This window comes from Podarcis tiliguerta (assembly GCF_965153285.1).
Source record: "Podarcis tiliguerta genome assembly, chromosome: 13".
Lineage (NCBI taxonomy): Eukaryota > Metazoa > Chordata > Lepidosauria > Squamata > Lacertidae > Podarcis > Podarcis tiliguerta.
Window position 1 is genome coordinate 37,844,624 of NC_139546.1, and position 22,517 is coordinate 37,867,140.

The 22,517-nt window shown below is 46.9% G+C and overlaps 3 protein-coding genes across 5 annotated transcripts; 1 reads left to right on the forward strand and 2 right to left on the reverse strand.

Moving 5' to 3' along the window:
* Nucleotides 1–62: 62 nt before the first annotated feature.
* On the reverse strand, nt 63–7,260 carry QPRT (quinolinate phosphoribosyltransferase). 3 transcript variants are annotated; one of them, XM_083409339.1, is made up of 5 exons: nt 6,910–7,260; nt 5,228–5,266; nt 4,316–4,872; nt 3,276–3,317; nt 63–2,045 (listed from the first exon to the last, which is right to left on the reverse strand). In XM_083409339.1, the coding sequence occupies exons 3-5, from the start codon at nt 4,865–4,867 to the stop codon at nt 1,824–1,826; spliced, it is 816 nt and encodes a 271-aa protein (XP_083265465.1). In that variant the 5' UTR covers nt 4,868–4,872; nt 5,228–5,266; nt 6,910–7,260; the 3' UTR covers nt 63–1,823. The 3 variants fall into 3 exon arrangements, with proteins under 3 accessions (XP_083265465.1, XP_083265463.1, XP_083265464.1); XM_083409337.1 differs by having other exon boundaries at nt 3,186–3,317; nt 6,910–7,253; XM_083409338.1 differs by lacking the exon at nt 5,228–5,266 and having other exon boundaries at nt 3,186–3,317; nt 6,910–7,253.
* Nucleotides 7,261–8,357: 1,097 nt separating this feature from the next.
* DCTPP1 (dCTP pyrophosphatase 1) lies at nt 8,358–13,342 on the forward strand. The gene is made up of 5 exons (XM_083409336.1): nt 8,358–8,480; nt 9,417–9,716; nt 10,130–10,257; nt 10,580–10,690; nt 11,877–13,342. Exons 2-5 carry the CDS (start codon nt 9,429–9,431, stop codon nt 12,268–12,270), a joined length of 921 nt encoding a protein of 306 aa, XP_083265462.1. The 5' UTR covers nt 8,358–8,480; nt 9,417–9,428; the 3' UTR covers nt 12,271–13,342.
* On the reverse strand, nt 13,304–22,501 carry SEPTIN1 (septin 1). Its single transcript, XM_083409335.1, has 12 exons — nt 22,389–22,501; nt 20,481–20,655; nt 20,253–20,343; nt 18,292–18,378; nt 18,063–18,186; nt 16,934–17,068; nt 16,130–16,247; nt 15,574–15,675; nt 15,379–15,478; nt 15,122–15,287; nt 14,031–14,115; nt 13,304–13,846 (listed from the first exon to the last, which is right to left on the reverse strand). The coding sequence occupies exons 2-12, from the start codon at nt 20,481–20,483 to the stop codon at nt 13,766–13,768; spliced, it is 1,092 nt and encodes a 363-aa protein (XP_083265461.1). The 5' UTR covers nt 20,484–20,655; nt 22,389–22,501; the 3' UTR covers nt 13,304–13,765.
* Nucleotides 22,502–22,517: the final 16 nt, after the last annotated feature.

Here is a 22,517-nt window from a genome sequence, read left to right on the forward strand (position 1 = left end):
TGCTCATGTTAGGGATGCTGGGTTTAGTCAGTTCATTAGATTAACACACTAAAAAAAGTTAATTATTATGTATGTGTTCCATATTTATTGCATTTCACCATAGGCCATCACAATATAAAAACAGGAGTGGTGGACATTATATAACAAGTTTGATGAAAAATAACAGATTAGGCCTCAATCAATAAAATCCACTTAATTAATTGAGCAGCAGATATAAATATAATGGGTGGTATTCAATGACATTTTACTCATAGCAGATCCACAGGACTTAATGAACATAGCTTAACAGTGTAATCCTAACCCGGTCTACTCAGAAGTAAGTCCTATTGAATTTAGTGGGGCCAATTCCTGGGTAAATGTGATGAAGATTGCTGCCTCTGGTTTGTAAATTTCAGAGGCTGTCTATTATGAGCAACACTCAGCTGAATACTGCCCAGTATTTTTTTTAATACTTTCTAGAATCCATACCGGGGGGCAGGGGGTTACCATTATTAGGTCAAGCAACATGTCACAAAGCAAAGAGGAAGCTTTTGAGTTTCTTAGAGCTCTTTGGGGCTATGGAGTAAGCTAAGCAAGGAAGGCTGGGTGCAGCCATGCTGCCTGTCTCTGGAAAGAATCTTAAAAGATGGAATGTGGGAAGAGGCAGCAGCTATTCAAAGGAGGCTTTTTGGTTGGGGAGGGGCTGTGCAGGTGTCAAGTCGAATCAAGGCCTCTTGGGAAGAGAAGGCATACAACAGATACAACAACTGCCATTTCCTCATCTCTTAATGTATAAAAACTGCAGGGGGCCAGCATTGCCTTAAAATTGAGCATTCCTCCCTAGCTAAGAGGGTGGGGGGAAGGAGAGGTCCACCCGTAGCTACACTACACGAATCCACACACAAATGATTTTAAGCCAATAAAGGTCTGCTTCTTGCTTCAGGGCAATTTCTTTCACTCATAGACAAATTTAAATCCACTGATTAAATCAACTAAAAGTCATTCAGATACGTTTACTTCGACTCAAGAGGCAGAGAGTTTGGAGGGGGGGGAAGGTCTCTTGCAGTAGATGTGGTGCTGCTTGGGGGGGCGGGAGCATCCTGAAGACATTCAAGGAACAGAAAGATTGAAGGTGTTGGGGAACCTGTGGCCCTGCAGCTGTTCTCGGACTCCAAATCCCATCAACCCCAGCCAGTATGGCAAATGATCTGGGGTGATGGGAGTTGGAGTTCTAACCTGGAAGGCCTCAGGCTTCCACACCCTGGCTTTAAAAAAAGATGAGTGTTTACTTGGCTAGCTTACCAAAATGGCCTGCAGCAGGAGCTGAGCAAACACAACAGGAAAAGATACCACCCATTAATTTTTTTGGGAGTGTCACAGCAGAACTCCTAGAGATCACCTCCTGGGATCCTTCTACAGGAGCAGATGCAGCCACTGTGCTTGACACATTGGAACAAAGCACCCTGTGCCTGTAATTTTGTGCAGATATGGCGCAGGTTTGTACCTGGCAAACCTTGTACAGTGGTACCTCGGGTTACATATGCTTCAGGTTACAGACTCCTCTAACCCAGAAATATTACCTCAGGTTAAGAACTTTGCTTCAGGATGAGAACAGAAATCGTGCTCCGGCAGCGGGGCGGCAGCAGGAGGCCCCATTAGCTAAAGTGGTGCTTCAGGTTAAGAACAGTTTCAGGTTAAGAACAGACCTCAATAACAAATTAAGTTCTTAACCCAAGGTACCACTGTACACAATTGGTGCTACCCACCCTCTACCACATCCCCACCAACACCAAACCTCCCGCCACCTGGCGAGGCCGCTTGTCTGGGTCTCCCATCCTAAGGACTCAGAAGACAAAATTCCGCAGTGGCGCCTTGGAGGCTGGATCACGGCAGATCTTGAGAGAGAAATCCACAGCTCTTGCTGACTGGGTGAGGCAACCGAGGGAGACCACGTCAACGTTGGGCCCCACAAACTGGGCCACGTTATCCTCAGTGATCCCCCCGCTGGCTTCCACTGTTGCCTGAGGGAAAGAGGCCTTCACCGTACTGGCTGTGGGGTGCAGGTCCTGTGTAGGAGAAGAATTGGGGAGTGGAGGTTATCAGGAACAGAGGCAGAGTCAACTCAAAAATCTCAGGGCTTATTCACACTTCGTTGCCTCGCTCTTTCCCAGGCACAGGTGCATGTTTCAAGCTCCATGTCCGAGAATGGTGGCTTGGATTTGTTTTTTGTTTTTTTGCCCCTCAGCTTTCCCCACAGAAACCTGCTCTTTAGTGCTCAATTGGAGCAAACATCAATTCGGGTTTGCTCCGATTAAGCTTTAAAGAGTGGGTTTCCGTGGGGAATGCAGAAAGAAAGGGTGCTTGGAGGTTTAAAGCATGTACCATGTCTGGAAAGAGTGGAGGAAAGGTAGGTGTGGGTAAGCCCTCAGTGTCACAACTGAGGCCTAATTCTCAGATTGGCTTTGAGGGATAGTTGCTGTTGAAACCGGTGCATAGTTCTCACCCAGAGGGCCACATTGCCTTCTTAGGCAACTTTCAAGGGCCACAAGCTGGTGGGTGGAGCCAGAGGGAAAAGTCAGCAGGGCAACTAATGTCAATTTTACTTTTGTACTGTAGGCTAGCTGCACAGTACAAAAAGGACACAGTGCTTGGGGTGGTAGAGTTGTGGTTTTTTTAACAAACACTAAAGCCTGCCCAAGGCTGAGTGAGGTGGAGGCACAAATCCATGCTGGAGTCAGATGAGGAATGGGGGACCACAGCAGTAAAAATCAAAATGGATTAATTCCTGAAGGGACTGGATGCCATTAACGCAATGCTGTTTGACAGCACCTTTAAAGATTGTGGTGCTTTCACTTCATACAGTGGTACCTTGGGTTACATACGCTTCAGGTTACAGACGCTTCAGGTTACAGACTCCGCTAACCCATAAATAGTGCTTCAGGTTAAGAACTTTGCCTCAGGAGGAGAACAGAAATCGTGCTCCGGCGGCGCGGCGGTAGCAGGAGGCCCCATTAGCTAAAGTGGTGCTTCAGGTTAAGAACAGTTTCAGGTTAAGAATGGACCTCCGGAACGAATTAAGTACTTAACCCGAGGTACCACTGTAGTTCCAAAAATTCAAAAGTCAAGCCATTTACAAAGCAATAAAAAGACACAGACAGCAATTTCAGCTTCAGCATCTGTCCCCATCTTGGCCCAGCCAAGTATACCTGCGGAGCAAAGTTATCCAACATGATAATATCTGCACCACATTCTCCGGCCTCAAGAGCCTCTTCCAACGAACGGCACTCAACTTCTACCTTCAGGGCAAAGCCTCCGACATGCCGGGCACTCCGGATAGCCTGTGGGATGGTAACATTTAAAAGACAGGTATGAAGCAAGCTAATGCACAGTGCAGACAAGGCAAGGTTTAGGGTTTTTGTTGTTGTTTTTAAAAAAACCCCTATTCCTGGCTATTGTAGAGTTCAAAATGTAATAAAAACAATTTGAAGAATCCCACTTATTCACTTCTAACGTAACAGCGAGCCTTTAGCCTCTCCTGTACTGTATATTTAAAACAGCATTTGTCACTTTAAGCATTCTAGGAAGAATTGTTAGAAGACCTCTTCTGCCCTCGCACGACTACAATTCCCAGAGTTCCCCAGGAAGAGGGATTGATCGTTAAACCACTCTGGGAATTGTTACCTTGTGAAGGGTAGAGCTTGGCGATATATCGTCCAAAACCGGTTTGAAGTCCATATCATGCTCTCAGTTTCATACTTTTTGACTTGGCAATAAATAGATCACGAATTAAGATGTGTGTGTGTGTGCTATGCATAAATCACAATGTGGGGAAAAACCATGAACCAGCCAGTGCCTCTACTCCATCCTTATTCCCAGTGCTTTCCCCCCTAGAAAAATAGGTGCAGGAACTCCCACTTTTTTGAGACGGACAAGTGGTTGAGCGCCAAAATTCTGCAGCATTTTTTAGGGAGTGCCAACGCCACAGCTGCTTATGGCACCATTGATGCCGCCGCCCTGCCTGCTATCTCCAAAGAGGTGCCAGAATTCACCACAGAGGGGCTGGAACTGCTTATTTCAGACATCGTGATATATTGGTATATTTCGTGATGTTTAGCTGGTGCTCGATTGCGATCTTGAAAACCAGATATCGCCCAGTCCTAGTGAGGGGAATCGTTTGCTAATAACTCTTGGCGCCTTTAGCAAACCACAGTTCCCATGAGTCTTTGGGGCCATCCACGTTTCTTATGATGCAAGGTTCAGATGTGGCCTTGTTCTACCGCCATATGTGTCACAGGGTGATGGAGGGAAGGAGAGAGACTGGCAAAGCAACACCCACCTGTGTGATGCCGCCTGATGCCCACACATGGTTGTCTTTCAGCATGATGAGGCTCCCCAGGTCGTAGCGGTGGCAAGAAGCCCCTCCCACCAGGAGAGCATACTTCTCAGGCAGGCGGAAGCCTGGCGTGGTCTTCCTCGTCCCAGCCACCTCTCCATGCCAGCCAGATTCCCGTGCTGCTTGACACGCCTTGGCTGCTGACGTAGCAATACCACTGCACCGCCCGATACAGTTCAGAGCCACCCGTTCGCCCAGCAAGATATCTTTGGCTGGCCCACGCACTTCCGCCACCCGGCTGATTGGTTCTGCCCATGCTCCCTCCGACTGGAGCCACTCCACAGAGCAGCCAACTTCAGCAAAGATGGCCTCAAAGAAAGGGAAGCCTGCTAAGACTCCTGGGGACTTGCAGAGGAGCACGGCACATTCCTGACGGTCACCGACAGCATAGCCACCGTAGTCAAAGGCCGGAGCATCTTCCTGCAGCCAGTCACAGGCCAGTTGACGCAAGCGGGCAGCAGGCAGAAGGTGTGAAAGATTTGGCTGGGAGGCCATGAAGACTAGGAAGAAGAAACCATAGAGATATCGGCAAAGGCATACCAGACAAAGCCCAATAAACTAATGGTGTCACCTTGGGGTAGGAATGAGGGGTGGGAATTGCTACCCTTTGCCTGATGGCAGCTCTTCCTAGTGGGAGGAGAAGGATGCTAACTTTGGTTATTGTTATGTACATAACAGTTATCTTCCTATGACTACCTAAAAACTCAGAAAATCTGGAATGTGATAATGTTTGGGTCCCTGTGTTGTTGGTGACTGCAAATGACCATCTCTCTGCTTGGACAAAGGGGCCGCAGTCTGATAGCTGACCATTTTCTATATATAGGTGCTTTTCAGATTATTTGAAGTGGGACTCACCTATAAGCTACCTCCAGCTTCTGCGCCCCAATTTTTCCCCTCTACACCAGAAGAGACAACAATATCACATCAGTAAACTGGACAAGGTTTATTCCCCCCCCCCTTTTCATTTTTTATGTTAGTATAGTAATATAATGGATTGAATTAAAAAACATTGTGAAAAAAGGAAGAAATGCTAATGGGACCTTCAGGGTAGAGTCCTCTTGTACAGGATGCTAGCCAGCAACACCCTTTTGCAGGATATGCCAGTGTATTCTCTGCGCTGCCCCCCAACCAGCATTCTGTCCCACCCTTGCAAACGTTCCCCAACATTCTGAGGCTGCCAAGCATATTCAGTTCTCATTGAACTGTTTTTTGGGATTGTTATACTCACCCCCTTGTTTTTTTTACTCATGGTATGCTGTTAGTAAAAGGAAAGGAAGCGAGGCTCACCCTGGTTCATAGCAGCAAACTCCTAGGGGTCCCCCAATAGAATATTTGAGGGGGTCAGCTGCCCAAAAGTTAATGGGAATTGCCATTCACGTGATGTGTGTATGCTGCTTCTTGTGATTATGTGGGTCAGGGCTTACCTGCTCCCCACAATATTTTATTCAAGTTGGCACCCCTGCCCTAGTTTTTCAGGGGGAGTGGGACATTGCCAGCCCCCACCTGCCTGCCTTCTTTCTTATTTAACAACCAGTCCAGCTCTCCTGCTGATCTGTACACAAAGTTTACACAGTGGTTAAACTATGGCCAATCTTTTGTGAGCATCTGTTCTGATTTGTTTACTATGCAGACGTTCTCTGACAAGGACCATTCATCTTACATTCACCCCAAAGTTATTTGCAGGGTATTTCCATTTCTTTCCTGTAATCGTTCATTCAGCCCACATTTTGCAACACATTTCCCCATTACTTTCCAAACCTCAAGCAGCCCAGGTTTTCCTTTATTATTATTAAAGTCATTTTGTTGTGTGAATCCTTTCTGCAAAATACTGACAACAGCCTTGAGGCATTCAGAGTAGTTGCATCATTTTGCCCAAAGTCCCAGATGAGTTTACCTCTAAAAAATACTGTGTACTAGGGCAGGGGTGTGGGGGTGAGAGAGTGAGATGGGTGTGGGGAGAAAAAAAACTTTGCCTAAGCAAAGAGTCCTGCAGAACAGAGGCTAAAATCCAACTTTTCCTCATTAGGCTCACTTATTTTTTAATGGAAGGATGTGGTCAGTGCTTTTTTTCAGGAGGATGCAGGGGTACGCATACCCCTAAACATTTTGTGAATCTAAATTTGGCCTCATTGAGGGCCAGTATTTCAATATGAGTAGGAAAATGAGAGTACCCCTAAACATTTTTTTAAGAAAAAAAGCACTGGATGTGGTTATTCTAACTTTTACCTGCTGCTAGTATAGAGGTGTGTGTGTGAGAGAGAGAGAGAAAGAGAGAGAGAGAGAGAGAGAAGGGGGGGGGTGAGAGTCCAGCATTTAAAGCCAAGAGCATTAAAAGGGATCTTTTAAAAAAGCAACATATTAAAGCAATACATTTCTCCCCAAACCCAGCAAAATGTGAACCAATAAAGAAAAAACCAACTGTTAAGCCACAGTAACTAGACCAGACAAGGCAGTTCTAGGATTGCCCCTTCCACCCCTAAAGTTCTGTGGGCATCCCAGATGTAGCTAGTTTAAAAGAGCCAATGTTGGTTGCTTACCTGACTAGCCAGGCTCCAAAATGTCTCTCTGCAACTTTTTCTCTTGTCTAACTGGTTGCACAAGAGAAATTTCCTGAATTCCTGAGGGGTGGGAGGCTGTACAATGAGGGGTGGGATTAGGACCACGATGATTGCTTTTGGCACTTTGGACCCTTGTTTTTCCCTTGTATAAATAACCTCTCTTGCACAGCTGTATCGTATCGGGGCCAAAGTAGGCAAAGCTCCATCCAGAGGATCAGCAATCGCATGAGCAGCCTTTTAGAAGTATTGGAAAATAACGCAACAGAACATCTGCACCACTGGCAACATAGTGACGGTCTTTTCATTAAAATACTATTTCCAGCATTTGTTAAAAAGAAAACAGAATAGGGAGGGGGTTGTTATGGGATGATCGGTGCATCATCGTCATCATCCGTGCCGGATTTACGTATAAGCTAAACAAGCAATAGTTTAGGGCCCACTCTATTGGGGGGGGGGGGGCAAAAAATTTAAAGGAAAAAAATCTGGATGTACAGATATCCAAAATATAAGAGAAAAAACAAATAAAATAAAACCTACATACAGCAACAGTGTTTTGTGTTGTGTAGCCTCCTATGATGTAAGTAATGAACTCTCTTTCTTATTAATTGTATTTTAGTTCAACAATTACTATGATAAAATACATATTTTGTTATGTGCAAATGGCTTTAGATACCTATTAGGTCCATAAGTTACCATATAGCATATACAGTATTCAACACAAAAAACAGCGACAATTTGTTGTTGACAAAGGACAGCTAGACATATAAAGGGCCCCATTACCTTCAGTAGTTTAGGGCCTCATCAAACCTAAATCCGGCCCTGGTCATCATCCGTGCTCCCTGTAAAAATCCAGACAGCTCACATGAACTGTGCAGAAAAAACCTCTCAACTGGAAGCACCTTAAATTGCTGGAACTTCTATTTTTCTAGGGATAAGGCCAGCGCAACAACCCTTAAAATGAAAACGCAGATTTGAGAGGAGAATGCGCAAGAAAGGACCAGCTGCAAGTTTTATGGATTTTTGCATCTTCCCTGATTGGGGAATTCCTTTCACGCAGTTTCCTCCCATATATATGCCTGTATTCGTGCACAATATTGAACCTATTATATTTCTTATATTTATATTATTTTTGCTTATTTAGTATTAGTTTATGATATTTTATGATACTGTTGTGGTCGATATATAGGAGATATATATATATATAAAGTCAATCCGGATTTTTCTTTTCCTGTAACTCCTAGAGCCGGCCGCTTCTTTGCACATTTATGACTCTTTATGCCGGCGCCTCTTCCTTCTATACTCGCTATTTGTTGCCTCTCCTCTGATTGGGCGCGACCTTCTGCTCTTTTTGATTGGTTGCTGCGTTCCGCTCGCCTTCCACCAGCAACCTTTGATTGGGCCGCAGGTGCGTTCGTCATACCCTTTGTACCCTACCAGAGCCCAGCTCAGTGGCGATGGTGGGTTGGCTTCCCTGCGCTGAACCCGGGAAAACGCGCGTGGTTTGTTAGAGGGGACGGATCCTGCCTCCTCTGTTGTCCTTTGGAGTCCAGGTAGGCTCTGTATGTTGCTTTGCTTTCGTTGAGAGCCAGGCATGAGAGTTGCAGCGAATACCCAGGGAGAGGTCTCTCTCTGTGTGTGTGTTTGTGTGTACCGGGGGGGGGGGTGTTCCTGTGGTTTCTTAAGGGCGAGGGAAAGAGCCTTCTGCACATGCTCAAGTGATGTGCGCTCAATTCAGTTTTTTCAGGGCGTGAGCCGTGGTACTGAAAGCAGACTTTATGCAGCTCAGCACTGGAGAGTATTGGCTTAGAAAAATTTCTAATTCTGGGTGGGGGACACGCACAGATGTGATGCATCCATAACTCCCTATGTGCCTGCAGCAGAGAAGCCACAGAGTCTTGTGTAGGTGGCGTACGTTTGAAGCACGTGACTTCTCCCAAATCATCCTGGGAAGTGTAGTTTGTTAAGGGTGCATGGAATTGTTGCTCGGCGAGGATTAAGCTACAAGTTCCCAGGATTCTTTGGAGGAAAGTGTTTTACATGTACAGTGCATAATGCAGCCAGAGGTTTAGCCAACATCAGTCATATTCTGTGAAGACCCATTGAAATGAATAGACATAACTGACTTAGGTCTGTTAATTTCATTGGGTCTACTCTGAGTATAACTTGGTTGGATACAACCTGCAGACAGTGTTCACATGTTGGAAAAGGCACAGGAGTTGCCATTCTGAGTTCCCTGTGAAGAGGGATTGGTCTTTAAACTACCCTGGAAATTGTAACACTTGGAGGGAAATAGGGGTCTCCTAACAACTCTCAGCACCCTTCACAAACTACAGCTCCCATAATTCTTTGGGGGAAGCCATGACCGCTTAAAGTGGTATCACAAGGCTTTAAATGTATGGTGTGAATGAAGCTTCGGCTAAATTCTTTATCCTTTGCTGCTAACAACCACTTTGTTCAGCGAGCTTCTCTCCCCGCATCTCTTTCAGGCCTGGTCAGTCATGGCATCACCAAAGAGGGCTGCCAGTGAGGGAAAGTATTGCAGAGACTGGGAGGAAGAGGAGGATCTGAAGGTCTGGCTTTGCCCCGTGGCAGGAGACAATGGCAAAGCAGCCTGCAGGTTCTGCAAGGGTACAATGCCTGCTGGCTACTCTGACCTTCGGCTGCACATGGCCACGGCTGAGCATCAGAAGCATTTGCCTCCAGGCTGTTCTGTGCCTTTGGCTAATGAGGGGCTTGGTGACCTGAAGCATTCTGGTACTGGAGCCACCATACCCAGGAGGACAGAGGTAACAAACGGGAGATGTCCTATGAGTGGGTTGCGTCTCTGTGTGAGTTGTAATTCCAGGGTTTCTGGAAGCATATCCAGAATATCTTATCGGTATTGTGTATATATGTACCTTCAGAATATCCTGTGGATAGAAATATCCTATGGATATACATAGAAGTATATAAGTACAGTATAGCATATTCTATTATTATTATTATTATTATTATTATTATTAATTTATTTAGCCTATACTTTTTGGGGACAAGTGGGGTTTTTGGCCAGCAGGGAATAGATTAGTGCTTGACTTAAAATAGCTGCCAGGTTTAGCTCGCAACTCCCAATCTCAACAATTTTTAATAGCAAACTGATGGAAAAAATCCTTACTAGTTGGTTGGAATGAAGGCACACAGTTACCGTGACTTCCTTCGCCAGGCATTGTTCCCATCGGCCAGTTCACCAAAGGCAAAAGAGGAAGAAGTGGATGAGGCATTGGTGAGGAACAGGAACGGAAATTCAGCAGAGGTGTTTCAGTTCAGCACTGAGCCTACCTTGGAAGACATGTGAGACACCTTCCTTTCTCTCTTCCCACCTCACAGGCCCCACATTTATGGCTGATTATAACTTCACCCTCTCCTCCTTCCCACCCCCAAATCTGAACCAATGTGCAGGGGGTGGTAGGGCAGAAGATGGGGAGACTAACAGTAGGTGGCGCCAGAGCCACTGTAGGCGGAGCCATCCCCTGGCTGGTTGTAAGTGGCAGGGAAGTGGAGACTAGCCAAGAGCAAGTCTGAAGCTGCTGTGGCAGTGCCCCCTTTGCCCTAATGGACCAGCCTCTGCTGAACACAACATCAACCTCTCTTCACCTCTCTCTCTCTCCCACAGCCGAAGACTCCAGTCTGGTTTCACAGCCGAGCGTGGCTGGGGGAAGTACCACCAACCTCGGAATCTGCTGCTTGCCCTTGTCGGGGAGGTTGGGGAGCTGGCGGAGCTCTTGTGAGTACGAGTGACGGGATTGCAGAGTAGGCCTCCCTCCACGGGAAGTATTTTGGGGAGTGAAGGGAAGGAGAGGATGTAGGCCTAAAGGTGCTTTCATAGAATCAGAAGGGTCCTTGGCGATCATCTGATCCGGCCTTTGCCAACCTGGTGGCCTCCAGAGGTTGTTGGACTACAACTCCCATCAGCTGGCACCACCTCCTGAGGTAGTCTGTTCCACTGTCAAACAGCTCTTACTGTCAGAAAGTTCTTTCTGATGTTTAGTCAGAATCTTTCTTGTAACTTGAATCCATTGGTTCGAGGCCTGTCCTCCAGAGCAGGAGAGAACAAATTTGCTCCGTCTTCCATGGGGCAGCCCTTGAGATATTTGAAGATGGCTATCATATCTCCTCTCAGTCTCAATTGAACGGTTTCCCTCTGGAGGTTGTGGACACTCCTTCCTTGGAGCTTTCAAGCAGAGGTTGGGTGGCCTTCTGTCATGGATGCTTTAGTTGAGATTCCTGCATTGAACTAGATGACCCTCAGGGTCTCTTCCAACCTTAAAGTTCTATGATTCTTTTCCAGGCTAAACATACCCAGCTCCTTCAACTGTTCCTCATAAGGCTTGGTTTCGAGGCCCTTGATCATCTTGGTTGTCCTCTGCGCATGTTCCAGATTGTCAGTATCATTCTTAAGTGGCATTGCCCAGAACTGGGCACTCAGGGGAACACTTCATGCATCTGAGGGAGCGATCTGCAGTTGACAAAAGCTTACGCCACAATAAAGTTGTTAGATGGTGGCGGGGTGGACCCCTTTTCAGCTCTAGAGCCCCATTCCCCTTTCCTGGAGACAAAAGCGGGCAGAGCAATCCGTCTAAATTTTATCTTCGTAACGTAGGTTAATGTCTACATCTTTCTCTGCCCTTCAAGAGGCATGGTTGGTGTTCAAAGACACATTTGAGCCAGGCAAAACGTCTTAAGGAGGCTGGGGGGAGAGGGTGAGGCCTAAGCAGAGTTCCAAGAGCGAGGCAGAGAGGCCTAGTGGGTGCAGTCAGCCCTCAGGTGCCTCCCTCCTGCTTTAAGGTGTCCCAAGAGCCTTTGCTGGCTTTGCTGCAACAAACCACCATGACTTCCCTTTGGAAGCTTCGAATCCCTTCTTAGCGCCTTCCCCCTCCTTACTCCATCGTTTCTCTCCTGTTGCCCTTTAGCCAGTGGCGGGAAGAAGCCCCCGAAGGCCTCCCGGGCTGGACGGTGCCTGAGCGTGAAGCCCTCTCCGACGAGCTCAGCGATGTCCTCATCTACCTGGTGGCTCTGGCGGACAAGTGCCGCGTGGACCTTCCCTCGGCCGCCCTCCGCAAGATAGGGAAGAACCGCCTCAAATACCCGGCTGAGCGAGTTTACGGGTCGTCCAAGAAATACACCGAATACGAGAAGCAACAGGACGGTGCTGCTTCTTCTTCTGGAGCAGCGAGGGGAGAAAACTTTTGTGTGGCTTTGGGAGCCTCCCGTCCTCCAGACACAAGCTGCGAGGGCTCAAATGGCGCTGGGGCTTCAGGGCTCAGGCAGGGCAGCGCCTCAAAACAGGCCTCTACTTCGTCGTAGTCTTTTGGGAGAGGAGTCTAAAAAGTGCTAATGCAAAGGGAGCGATGTGGGGAGGGAAGGGTGCCACCATTGTTTCCTCTCTCTCCTCTTATGTTTTTAAAGGTTTAGACGATGCTCACTCCAGTGAGGAAGGGAGCCCTATCTGGCAGGGGAATTGAAAGTGACTAGTCTGTGGGGGAAGGCCCTTCACTCCACGCAGGCATTATGACTTTACCTCAGATGTGAAACTGACAAGGGCCTTCTACACACTTGGCCTCCTGCCTAGGGCCTGGTTAGGTGCCTCCATCTTAGTTTTTGTTTTTTAAGAAAAGAAGCTGTGGGAAGCTGCCTGTCTGAACTGACTAATAGGAGGTTAGGGCTGCTTTGCATCTGGATTTTTCTGATCCAAAGCCATCCTCCTCAAGCTTCCCACCCCCCATCCATTAGCGTGTGTGGAAGAGATGCATTCCTCCCCCATGGGTGTAAGAGCAGCTTGAGAAGCACTTTTAAGCAGGGAAATGGTTGGAGCAGGGAGGGTTAAGTAGTCCCTCGCCAGGGTCCTTCCTCTGCTCAACTGGCAGTCTCCTGTAGCTGTTTTCATTTTAATATGTACACGGCCTTCAGCTCCTGAGAGACTATATCTTTTTCAGGCTGCGCCGTTGTATGTCCAATCAACAACCATATTGGCTTTCTTGGTTACAGCATTACACTGAGAGCTTAAGAGTTACAATTTTTCTATTCTGGAAAAAATGACTTGTTTTAGTATTGTCTCCTTGAGACCTCATGCGCTGCCCAGTTTTTCAGCTATCCACGCGACCTCATGACCCACATTTCAAATAATAGTGCAGCACTTTTGTTGCTGAGTACTTTCGTCTGTCACAGTTAAATTTGTCTGGAGAAATAATCCTGAATAAATAGATCAAGTGGAAGTGAAATGGGAATCCATAGAGGAGCATCTGTTTGATGACAGGCTTCTTTGTAGATACATATTTTGTGCTTGATAGTTTGTGGGAAAGTAGATGCATACAAATGATTTGGAGATCTGTTAGGAAGCCAGTCTTCAGCCTTGTAAAATACATTTTATTTCCATTGAGCAGTCAGTCATTGTGTCTTATTGAAAGATACTAAAACAGTCAGTGGACAATGGTGGGGCGAGGGGGTGGATTGGAGAAAGAAGGGATATATATATACATATATATGATAGACAGGTTATCCAATGTGATAATTTCTTAAGCCAGGGTTGGGGGACCTGTGGCCCTCTGCATATTGTGGGGACTCCAACTACCATCAGCCTCAACTAGCACGGGCAAAGATCAGGGATGTTGGGAGTTGTAGTCCAGTAACATCTGGAGGCCCACAGGGGTTTTCTCTCTCAAATACATAGTATACCCACCAACACTTAACTCTTCCATTTCCATTACCAGTGTGGCCCCCTGCTTTGGCCACATAGAAGCAGAATTAAGTCTCTCTCCATCGGGATTCTCATAGCACTGAGGGAAAGGAGCTCTGCTGCCTTTCAGAGGTTGTCACACTGCTCCCCTTTGCTCTGCAGCATCTGTGCCTGCATCTTCTGCAGCATTTCCTGCATCCGACGGAGCTGAGCAAAGAGAGACAAGAGATGCTGAGGCTGCACTTGCCTTCGGGGTGGACCCACCTTTTTTGTATCGCTTGCCGAGTGCTAAGATGCAGCTGCTGGAGGACTCAGATCTAACATCAGACAGGGTCAGCAACTGCTAACTCCAAAGGAAAACACAAAGCCTTTAAAATGTGCAAAGACTCACCTCCTCGTCTTTCTCGCGAATTAATTTCTCTGTCTCGGCCAGAGGCAGGAGTGGCAGCTCAGTGGCACTTTGACGTGACAGTTTCCTAGGGAGGCGAAAGAGAGTTGGTGACAGAACACGGGAAGATCCTGGCTCCTGCTTGTACATTAGCTCTGGGGAAAGGCTGTAGCCCAGGGGTAGAGCACACCTGCCTTCCATGTGGAAGGTCCCGGGTTCAATCCCCAGCGTCTCCAGGTAGAGCTGGCGGAGAACCCTGCCTGAAACTCTGGAAAGCTGCTCCCAGGCAGTGTAGACCAGCGTCCTTCAACCTTGGGTGCCCAGTCATAGCTGGACAACAATTCCCATCAGCCCTGACCACTGGCTAAGCTGACTGGGAGTGATGGGAGTTGCAGCCCAACAATATCTGGGGACCCCAGGCTGAAGAACAATGGGTGCAGGTCATTGCTGGGCTAGACGGACAAATGGCCGGACTCTGCGCAAGGGAGCTTGCTATGTTCACTGGATCATACCAATAAAGCAGTGCAGCATAGCGGCAAAGAGTGAGTGTAGCAGGAAGGGTGTAAGGCAAGATTCCCGGTTAACTATGAACAAACAGCACGCTAGTGTATGCAGCACATTCCGCCCTGCCTGCAAGCAGGGAGTGGGCTACATACCTACCCCTACCTGAAGCATAACTAACCCGTCCCCTCGCAGCTCTTTCCCCCAGTCCTTAAGCCAGGATGTGGGGAACCTTTGGCCCTCCAGATGTTGCTGAACTAAGACTCCCATAAAACCTAGGAAGGGAGGACCTGGGATGACGGGAGCCACATCTGGATGGGCAAAAGTTCCCCACATCTGCCTTAAAAGCACTTTGTTAAATTGCCAGTAGGGAGTTAAGCAAAGGAACTGGGAACTGCCAACTTACTCCTTGCTATTTGCTGGATAGAACTTGTCTTTTTAAAGGCTATATCACTGTGCAGTTCCATTTTATGATCATTTTCTTGTCTTAAATTAACCAGACTCCCTCCAACTTCTTTGTCCATCTCACAACTGAGCCCTCTGCCCTGCCCTGTCCAAATCCTCTTCCCTTACAGAAAACAGAATCTGCTTACGCGCGGCTGCTGCGGTCTCGTGCCCCAGGTCTGGTCAGACTCTGAATGCACTGCGCGCGGTAGTTTTCGTAATGGACTTCGTGGGTCACATCCTTTAAGTCCTGCATATGGGTTTGAATCAGCATGTTCCGAAGTTTGAGGAAGTCGCAGTGAGCCGCGTTTTCCACTAGGGGGTGGGGTGGGGAAATAGGAAGTCGAGATCAGTAACTTCCTTTGACACAGCGCCCTCTGCTGAGTGCCCTCTTAATGCAACTTACCTTCCACTGTCCCCCAAGGATATTGCCGTCCCCGGAACACTTTGTCCTTCAACTCCTTGACCACCTGACTGGATCCAATTACAGCAAAGGGGATGCTTTGCTGCAGGAAGAACGCCAATGAGGCCTATTATTGCTCCACCTTTTCCATCCCACCCGACACTTCTCCCCCACAGAGGGAAGACCTGAGTTCCTCACCTTCATCTCCGCATCCTGAGCTTTGAACTCTTCGTCTTCATCCGAGTCACAGTCAGGAAACTCGTAGATATTGATCCCGTTTTCCTCTAACTCCTGCCGGATCTGTATGTCCAAAGGAATCAAAATGTGGAGCTAAAATAGCCATGAAATGTAGCTGTGCAGAGGACAGGACTAGCAGTGAGGTGTGTGAAGAAATTGGCTCCAGAGGTGCAGGTATTGCAATGAGATTTCCTGTAGAGAGCACTGGAGGCTCCATATCCTTACAGTGAGGATATGCTGAGCTACTTGCTGCATTCATCTGTTCCAACCCAGCATATATGAGTTTCCCCTGCAACACCCCTTTCAGACGCCTCCCACAGGAACATCGGGGGCTGCCCCACATGGTGCCAGGCCATTGGTCCATCCAGCTCAGTATCGTCTACATTGATTGACAGAGACTCTCCAGGGTTTCAGGCAGGGAGTCTACCTGGAGAGGCTGGGGATTGAACCTGGGACCTTCGGCATGCAAAGCAGATGCTCTTCCAGCTCAGCTACGGTGGCCCTTCCCCTTTCTCACCTTCTCTTTCTTGTGTTTCACCTCTGTTGGAGTCAAGCTGTCCGCCTTTCCAATCACTGGCACAATATTGACTTTGTCGTGGATGGCTCGGAGGAATACAATGTCCAGGGGGCGGAGCCTGTGGTAGAGGGGCAGGATCAAAATCCTTGACCCCTGTTTTCAGAGCCCCTAGCAGTTCTGCCTCCTACCCCCACTAACCCCTGGAGTCTCGAAGCTGGGCTTGTTTGCACAATTTGTGTTGAACTGTGATTGCCCCCTCTCGCCATTCATTTCATTTTTTAATAAAAAAATGAAAAAACGATCAGGATTCCAGTCCACTTAAGATCTGGCTGCCAGGTTTGTGCTGATAAGCTGGGCCGTCAGCAGTAAAGGAAGTTGGCACATGCTCAGGGGCACTTTATTATGCTGCCGCTCATCCAAGAAGAAGAAAAAGAAGGAGAAGAAGAGGAAGAGTTTGGATTTGATATCCCGCTTTATCACTACCCAAAGGAGTCTCAAAGTGGCTAACATTCTCCTTTCCCTTCCTCCCCCACAACAAACACTCTGTGAGGTGAGTGGGGCTGAGAGACTTCAAAGAAGTATGACTGGCCCAAGGTCACCCAGCAGCTGCATGTGGAGGAGCGGGGACGCGAACCCGGTTCCCCAGATTACGAGACTACCACTCTTAACCACTACACCACACTGGGTCTCAGCAATGAACTAGGTGCTGGAAATAAAAACCATGGAGAGCTGTTATCCTTTCAAGCACTGAAAGACATGATCCTGACTCCCTATGGCCACACCCTAAAGCTCCACACATCTTACCCGTGTCCAAAGGGTGAAAGGACATAGAGACAGCAGTGGACACGCCCATCCTGAATGTTCTTGCGGTCCAAGCCGCTCTCATCTCGAAAGTACTGCTCAAACTGGGAATCAATGTAGTGGGCAATTGGCTTCCAGCTGCAGTAGAAACCAGGTAGGAGAAGAAAGGGGGGTGAGGTGGTGAGAAGGCCCCATTGCTAGTCAGAATCATACACACACAGCCCACCAAATCCTAGTTTCCTTAGCTACATTTACGTAATGAGGGGGACTACAGCCTGGATTGGTCTTTAAAGGCCAGGAGGAAGATCAGCTACTTCCAGATAGACGCATATCACTTGCCTGTTGTCTGAGGGAATGTCATAGGGCATCAAAGTTCTATCTGAGATATAGCAACAAACCATGGTTTCCTGTGGCGTGTGAGCTATAGTTTGTCCACCAAGCCAGGATCTTAAGCCCAGTTTGGTTGGCATCACGTATGAATCCGAAAGCTATGGTTTGGCCCATTGCTTCGCTCTCAAAGGCCACTGCTTACAAGAGAATCTGGGGGTTCTCAAGGCAGGGAAGAAAGTAGGGGCGCACACTGTTATTTGCTTGTAACATCTGAAAAGGTTAACATAAGCCATGGTTTGAGGTCTCAATGCAAACCAACCGTCTGTGGTGCTCGCTCTATAGTGAAAACCAGTTATTGGAATAGGGTGGGTAATCCTTTTTTTCGGTCAACGGCCACATGTCCTCCAGGATAATCTTGCCAAGGATTATAGACAAGAAGTGGGTGGGACCTGTCTTTTCTCTTCCTCGCTGCCCTCCTCTTATTTCTCTTTCATATACTGCTTTCCCTCCTCCGGCCACTTGCCCACTTCTGCACTAGATGTTATAACTGGGTGCTGAACAGGCATGTATGAACTCTTTCCTCATCCCCCATCCTTTGGGCTTTCAAGAGTAGACAAGATATGCTTTCCTCACTTTACTCTCAAAGACTGGCTTTCAGCACCCCTAAATTTGGACCCACTTCCATGAATCCTTGATCCCCCAGATCTGGTTCCCAGATCCCACCTTCCCTGCTATAGCACCTCATTCATCCCTTTGCTTCTTCAGAACTGGGGCACAGGAATACACCCAGCTGGCCTCTTACCACTCAGTGTTGTCCACTGCATCTCCAAATCCTGGGGTATCGATCACCGTCAATTTCACTTTCACTCCCCTTTCTTCAATGTCTACTGCATGCTTGACAATTTCCAAAGTCTGGGGGATCCTGCCTGTGAAGTGGGGGAGGCAGGGCAGTAATAGCACTGGGGTCACACTCTCAGCTCTCCCCACCCCATCCAAAAACATTGCAGGCTGGAGCTGCCAGCAGTCCTTACCTTGTGCATCCGGAAGTATCCGGTCCTTATATAGATCTGTCAAGAAGAGGCTATTGACAAGAGTGGATTTTCCCAGCCCAGATTCTCCTATTGGATGAATGAACGTGAAGGTATCAGCTGATGATCCTTGAACTTAGAGGAACTTGATTAAGACAGGAATAAGCCTGAGAGACTAGTTTTCTGGTTTTCAGGTCTGGAGATGCTTGAGGGATTTTATTTCTATGAATTCCGATGCAAACCTGACCTCAACGGATGCCTCCTGTACTGATCATCTTTCAGTTATGTCTCCAAATTTTGCAATACAGTCCTTGGCTCAAAAAATGCACCAAATTGAAAATGCATATTTTTTAAAAAATAAGACAGTTTAGAAATGCTTACAGTGAGATAAAGTACAAATTTACTTATCATTTAAACAAATCATATGGGTGTTGTTGTTTTTTCTAAATGTAGATTAATGCAGCAGTGGTACAAAAACAAATTTATGAATAAACATAGTAATTTAACACGGTCTGGAAACAGACTGGTCTGTCCAGCCCTAGTCAGGATTCTGATTTCTGTCCCTACCTCTGGAAGCAGAATATATCCTAGTGCAAGCTTCCTCAACCTCGGCCCTCCAGATGTTTTGAGACTACAATTCCCAGTGTCCTTGACCACTGGTGCTGCTAGCTAGGGATCATTGGAGTTGTAGCCCAAAAACATCTGGAGGGCTGAGGTTGAGGAAGCCTGTCCTAGTGGGTTCGAGGAGCAGGCCTGAGAGACTCGCCTTTCCTATGACACTTAAGAAGTGGATGTGTCTCAAGATACATTCTAGTGTGGCTTGGAACAAAAGGCAGCCCAATTGCCCACTGATCAGTCGCCATCAGTGCTTTGACCAGGGAGTTGGGCACCTTTTTTCAGGGCAATCGCTTCTGGTCACACTTTCAGGGTCCACCAGCCAATGGTGGGCAGGCCAGAGACAAAAGTAGGCCTAGCCATTCATGTGAATGCTACCACTGTATAGTAGGTTAGCTTCTACACAACCACACTCACCCACTCTTCTCTATCCAGACAGCCAAAGGGCTCGATCACAGGTCAAAGCAATGGCAGACCTTGGGCTTTAAAATTTCAGCAGCGCCACCAAAAGGAGGAGGAGTATCAGGAAGAATGGATGAAATTTAAAGACTATTTAGCTAAATATGTTAAGATAACTTAATTGGAAAAGCTTGCAAATAATAGATAGGCTTAGGATTTAAATATGTAAGGATAAGACTTAAGATGTTTAAAGCTAAATTAGAAAGAATGAAAGATGTTAAGTGATCAAGTTAATTTTTTGAGAAAATCGATTTTTGAAAACTGTTAAAATGATATATAATGAAATTCAACCAAGGGGATTTGAGGAAGTCACTTAATAATGTTACCAAGATTTAAACAGGATGTATGTATGTATGTATGCTTGTTTGTCTGTATGTTTGTTTGTTTTGAATTTTTGAAAATTAATTACAAAAAAACAACAACTTCAGCAGCGCCTTGTGCGACGCCAAATTTCAGTGCCCTCCCCCCCCCCCAACTTGCCTGCCGTTGTTTGTCATTGTTGCAGAGCGCCCTGCGGCACCCCCTCAGCTCGGCACCCAGTGTGGGGGAACCAGTCGCTCTCCCCTAAATCCACCTTTGGTCAAATAAAAAGAATGGGTGGTGTTCAAAGCCCAGTCAGGGACGGGGAGGAGAGGGTTGTGCCCTACAGAGTGCCCTGAGGCAGAGAGGCCTGAATGGCTGCACTTGGTGCGCAAGCCAGAGTCTCTTCCAGAACCTGGTCTGAACCATGCAAAATGCAACACTAAAGGGCACCTCTTCATTTTGCACGACAAAACAGCAGGTCTGCAATAGCATGGAAAGGAAAGAGAGCCGCAGGGAGTGTGTCTGGGTGCATTCAGGGGGGTTGGAGCTGCTGAGGATGGAGAAAGTGGGTCTTCTCAACACGTTACCTGCAACCATCAGAGTGAAATCGAACCCCTTCTTTACGGACTTTCTGTGGACTTGGGTGGGCAGAGTTGCAAATCCAACGTAATCTTTGTCCTGAGGCAGACAAGAAAGATAGCGTCAGGAGGAGGGGTCCCACTGTCTGGTCCTTCCAAGGTGTTCAGAGAGAGACTCAAAAGAAAACAACTCAAAGGAATAAAGGCAAAAGAGAGTCCCTCTTACGGGTTTCTTACCATAATTGGTCTCTGGTTGTATGGAGGAGACGCTGCAGGGATGTCAGGGTGCACCTTGTTGGCTCAAACACCAACTTCCTGTGGTGGTGAAACAGGAAGCCAGATCTGCACCCGTATCAGAGCATTGTCATCTCCCATTGGCTGGCCTATTTTCGTTTCCCTCCTTTCCTTCCACCTGTGGGTAGCACATATTTCAAGTTAAAATATCACTGCTTGGAAGGTTGTGTGGGAGCTGACTGACGCACTGCCTTTTCCTTAGCTCTTATGCTCATGGGACAAGTTTGTAAATGGTGCCTGAGGTTACTTCTCGCCCCCTTGTTGCGACCCATTTCCTCACAAAAAAAACAGTGCTCAAGGGGGCTTATGAAACAAGCACACACAGAAGAGAGGCTTTGGGTACATTCACATTGCCACTTACTCTGGATTCAGTGCGCTCCCTGTGCCGGTTTTTGAAGCTGCATTTGCATGACGTTTAGCCACAAGCCGTATCAGACCTGTAGTTTCTTGGCAAATACTGCTGTTTGGTGCATTTTTCCCTCTAACTGGGTTCAGTCCAACTAGACAACTTAAGCCACATTCACTTTGTACTTAAAAATGGTGTGGACATTTGAGACAGGCATCACGCATGCGCAGACGAGCATGCATGCACAGGTGACAACTTCACGAAGAAGAAATAAAATCATTATTGAAATCATAAATCAAGAGAACACATTTTTTGTGTGGATGAGGAGAGTTAGACCTAATACAGTGGTACCTCAGGTTACATACTCTTCAGCTTACATACGCTTCAGGTTACAGACTCCGCTAGCCCAGAAATATTACCTCAGGTTAAGAACTTTGCTTCAGGATGAGAACAGAAATCGTGCTCCGGCAGCGCGGCAGCAGCAGGAGGCCCCATTAGCTAAAGTGGTGCTTCAGGTTAAGAACAGTTTCAGGTTAAGAATGGACTTCCGGAACGAATTACCGTATTTTTCGCTCTATAAGATGCACCAGACCACAAGACGCACCTAGTTTTTGGAGGAGGAAAACAAGGAAGAAAAAAGAATTATCAGAAGCCAGAACAGCAAGAGGGATCGCTATGCAGTGAAAGCAGCAATCCCTCTTGCTGTTCTGGCTTCTGTGATAGGTGCGCAGCCTGCATTCGCTCCATAAGACGCACACACATTTCCCCTTACTTTTTAGGAGGGGAAAAGTGAGTCTTATAGAGCAAAAAATACGGTAAGTACTTAACCCAAGGTACCACTGTATAAAGGAGATTACCCAGTGAAAGCAAGCTCACACCTCTCATTGAGTTTGTATACGTAATTAAGGTACATATGTAAGAGGCTCGTTTGTAATTATATTTTAGGAATGATTCATGTTCTTATGTGTTGTTTTATACTTTCTGGATGTCCTGTGATCTAGTGCTGGATTTACGTGTAAGGTAAACAAGTTATAGCTTAGGGCCCCACACTCTTGGGGGCCCCAAAAAAATTAAAAGGAAAAAACAACTGGATGTACATTTCCAAAATATAAAACAACAACACCTACATACAACAACAGTGTTTTGTGTTGTGTAGGCTCCTATGATGTAAGTAATGGGCCCCGCCAGCAAGCCTACTCCTTAAAACATCACTGGTAAAATACATATTTTATTATGTGCAAATGGCTTTAGATACCTAGTACGTCGATAAATTACCATATAGCGTATATTCAACATAAAAAACAGTGACAATTTGTTGTTGACCAAGGACAGCTGGACGTATAAAGGGCCCCATTACCCCTTCAGTAGTTTAGGATCTCATCAAACCTAAATCCGGCCCTGCCATGATCATATTATAAAGCAGCTCTTTCTGTGCTATAAATCAAGCCCTGCTAGGAGGCGATTCTTTTTGTTTTCCAATATATTTCTTATCAATAAAAATAAACCCGTGTGTTGTGAGCAATTTTGATTCTGAAAGTGTGGCCCAGAAAAGAAAAGGAAAAGCCTTTGAGCCTCTGCATTGGCTCTCTCGCAGCTTCCTTCTGTATTATGTCTGTTCCACACCCAGCCTCTAG

Coding starts and splice junctions, on each gene's coding strand:
- DCTPP1 (XM_083409336.1), top strand. CDS start 9,429: ATGGCATCACCAAAGAGGGCTGCCAGTGAGGGAAAGTATTGCAGAGAC. Junction 9,717..10,129: donor CCATACCCAGGAGGACAGAG/GTAACAAACGGG, acceptor TTCCTTCGCCAG/GCATTGTTCCCATCGGCCAG. Junction 10,258..10,579: donor GAGCCTACCTTGGAAGACAT/GTGAGACACCTT, acceptor TCTCTCCCACAG/CCGAAGACTCCAGTCTGGTT.
- SEPTIN1 (XM_083409335.1), bottom strand. Junction 18,187..18,291: donor GATACTTCCGGATGCACAAG/GTAAGGACTGCT, acceptor CCCACTTCACAG/GCAGGATCCCCCAGACTTTG. Junction 16,248..16,933: donor CTTTCACCCTTTGGACACGG/GTAAGATGTGTG, acceptor CCTCTACCACAG/GCTCCGCCCCCTGGACATTG.
- QPRT (XM_083409338.1), bottom strand. CDS start 4,867: ATGGCCTCCCAGCCAAATCTTTCACACCTTCTGCCTGCTGCCCGCTTG. Junction 3,318..4,315: donor CATCAGGCGGCATCACACAG/GTGGGTGTTGCT, acceptor ACCATCCCACAG/GCTATCCGGAGTGCCCGGCA. Junction 2,046..3,185: donor TGGATAACTTTGCTCCGCAG/GTATACTTGGCT, acceptor TCTCCTACACAG/GACCTGCACCCCACAGCCAG.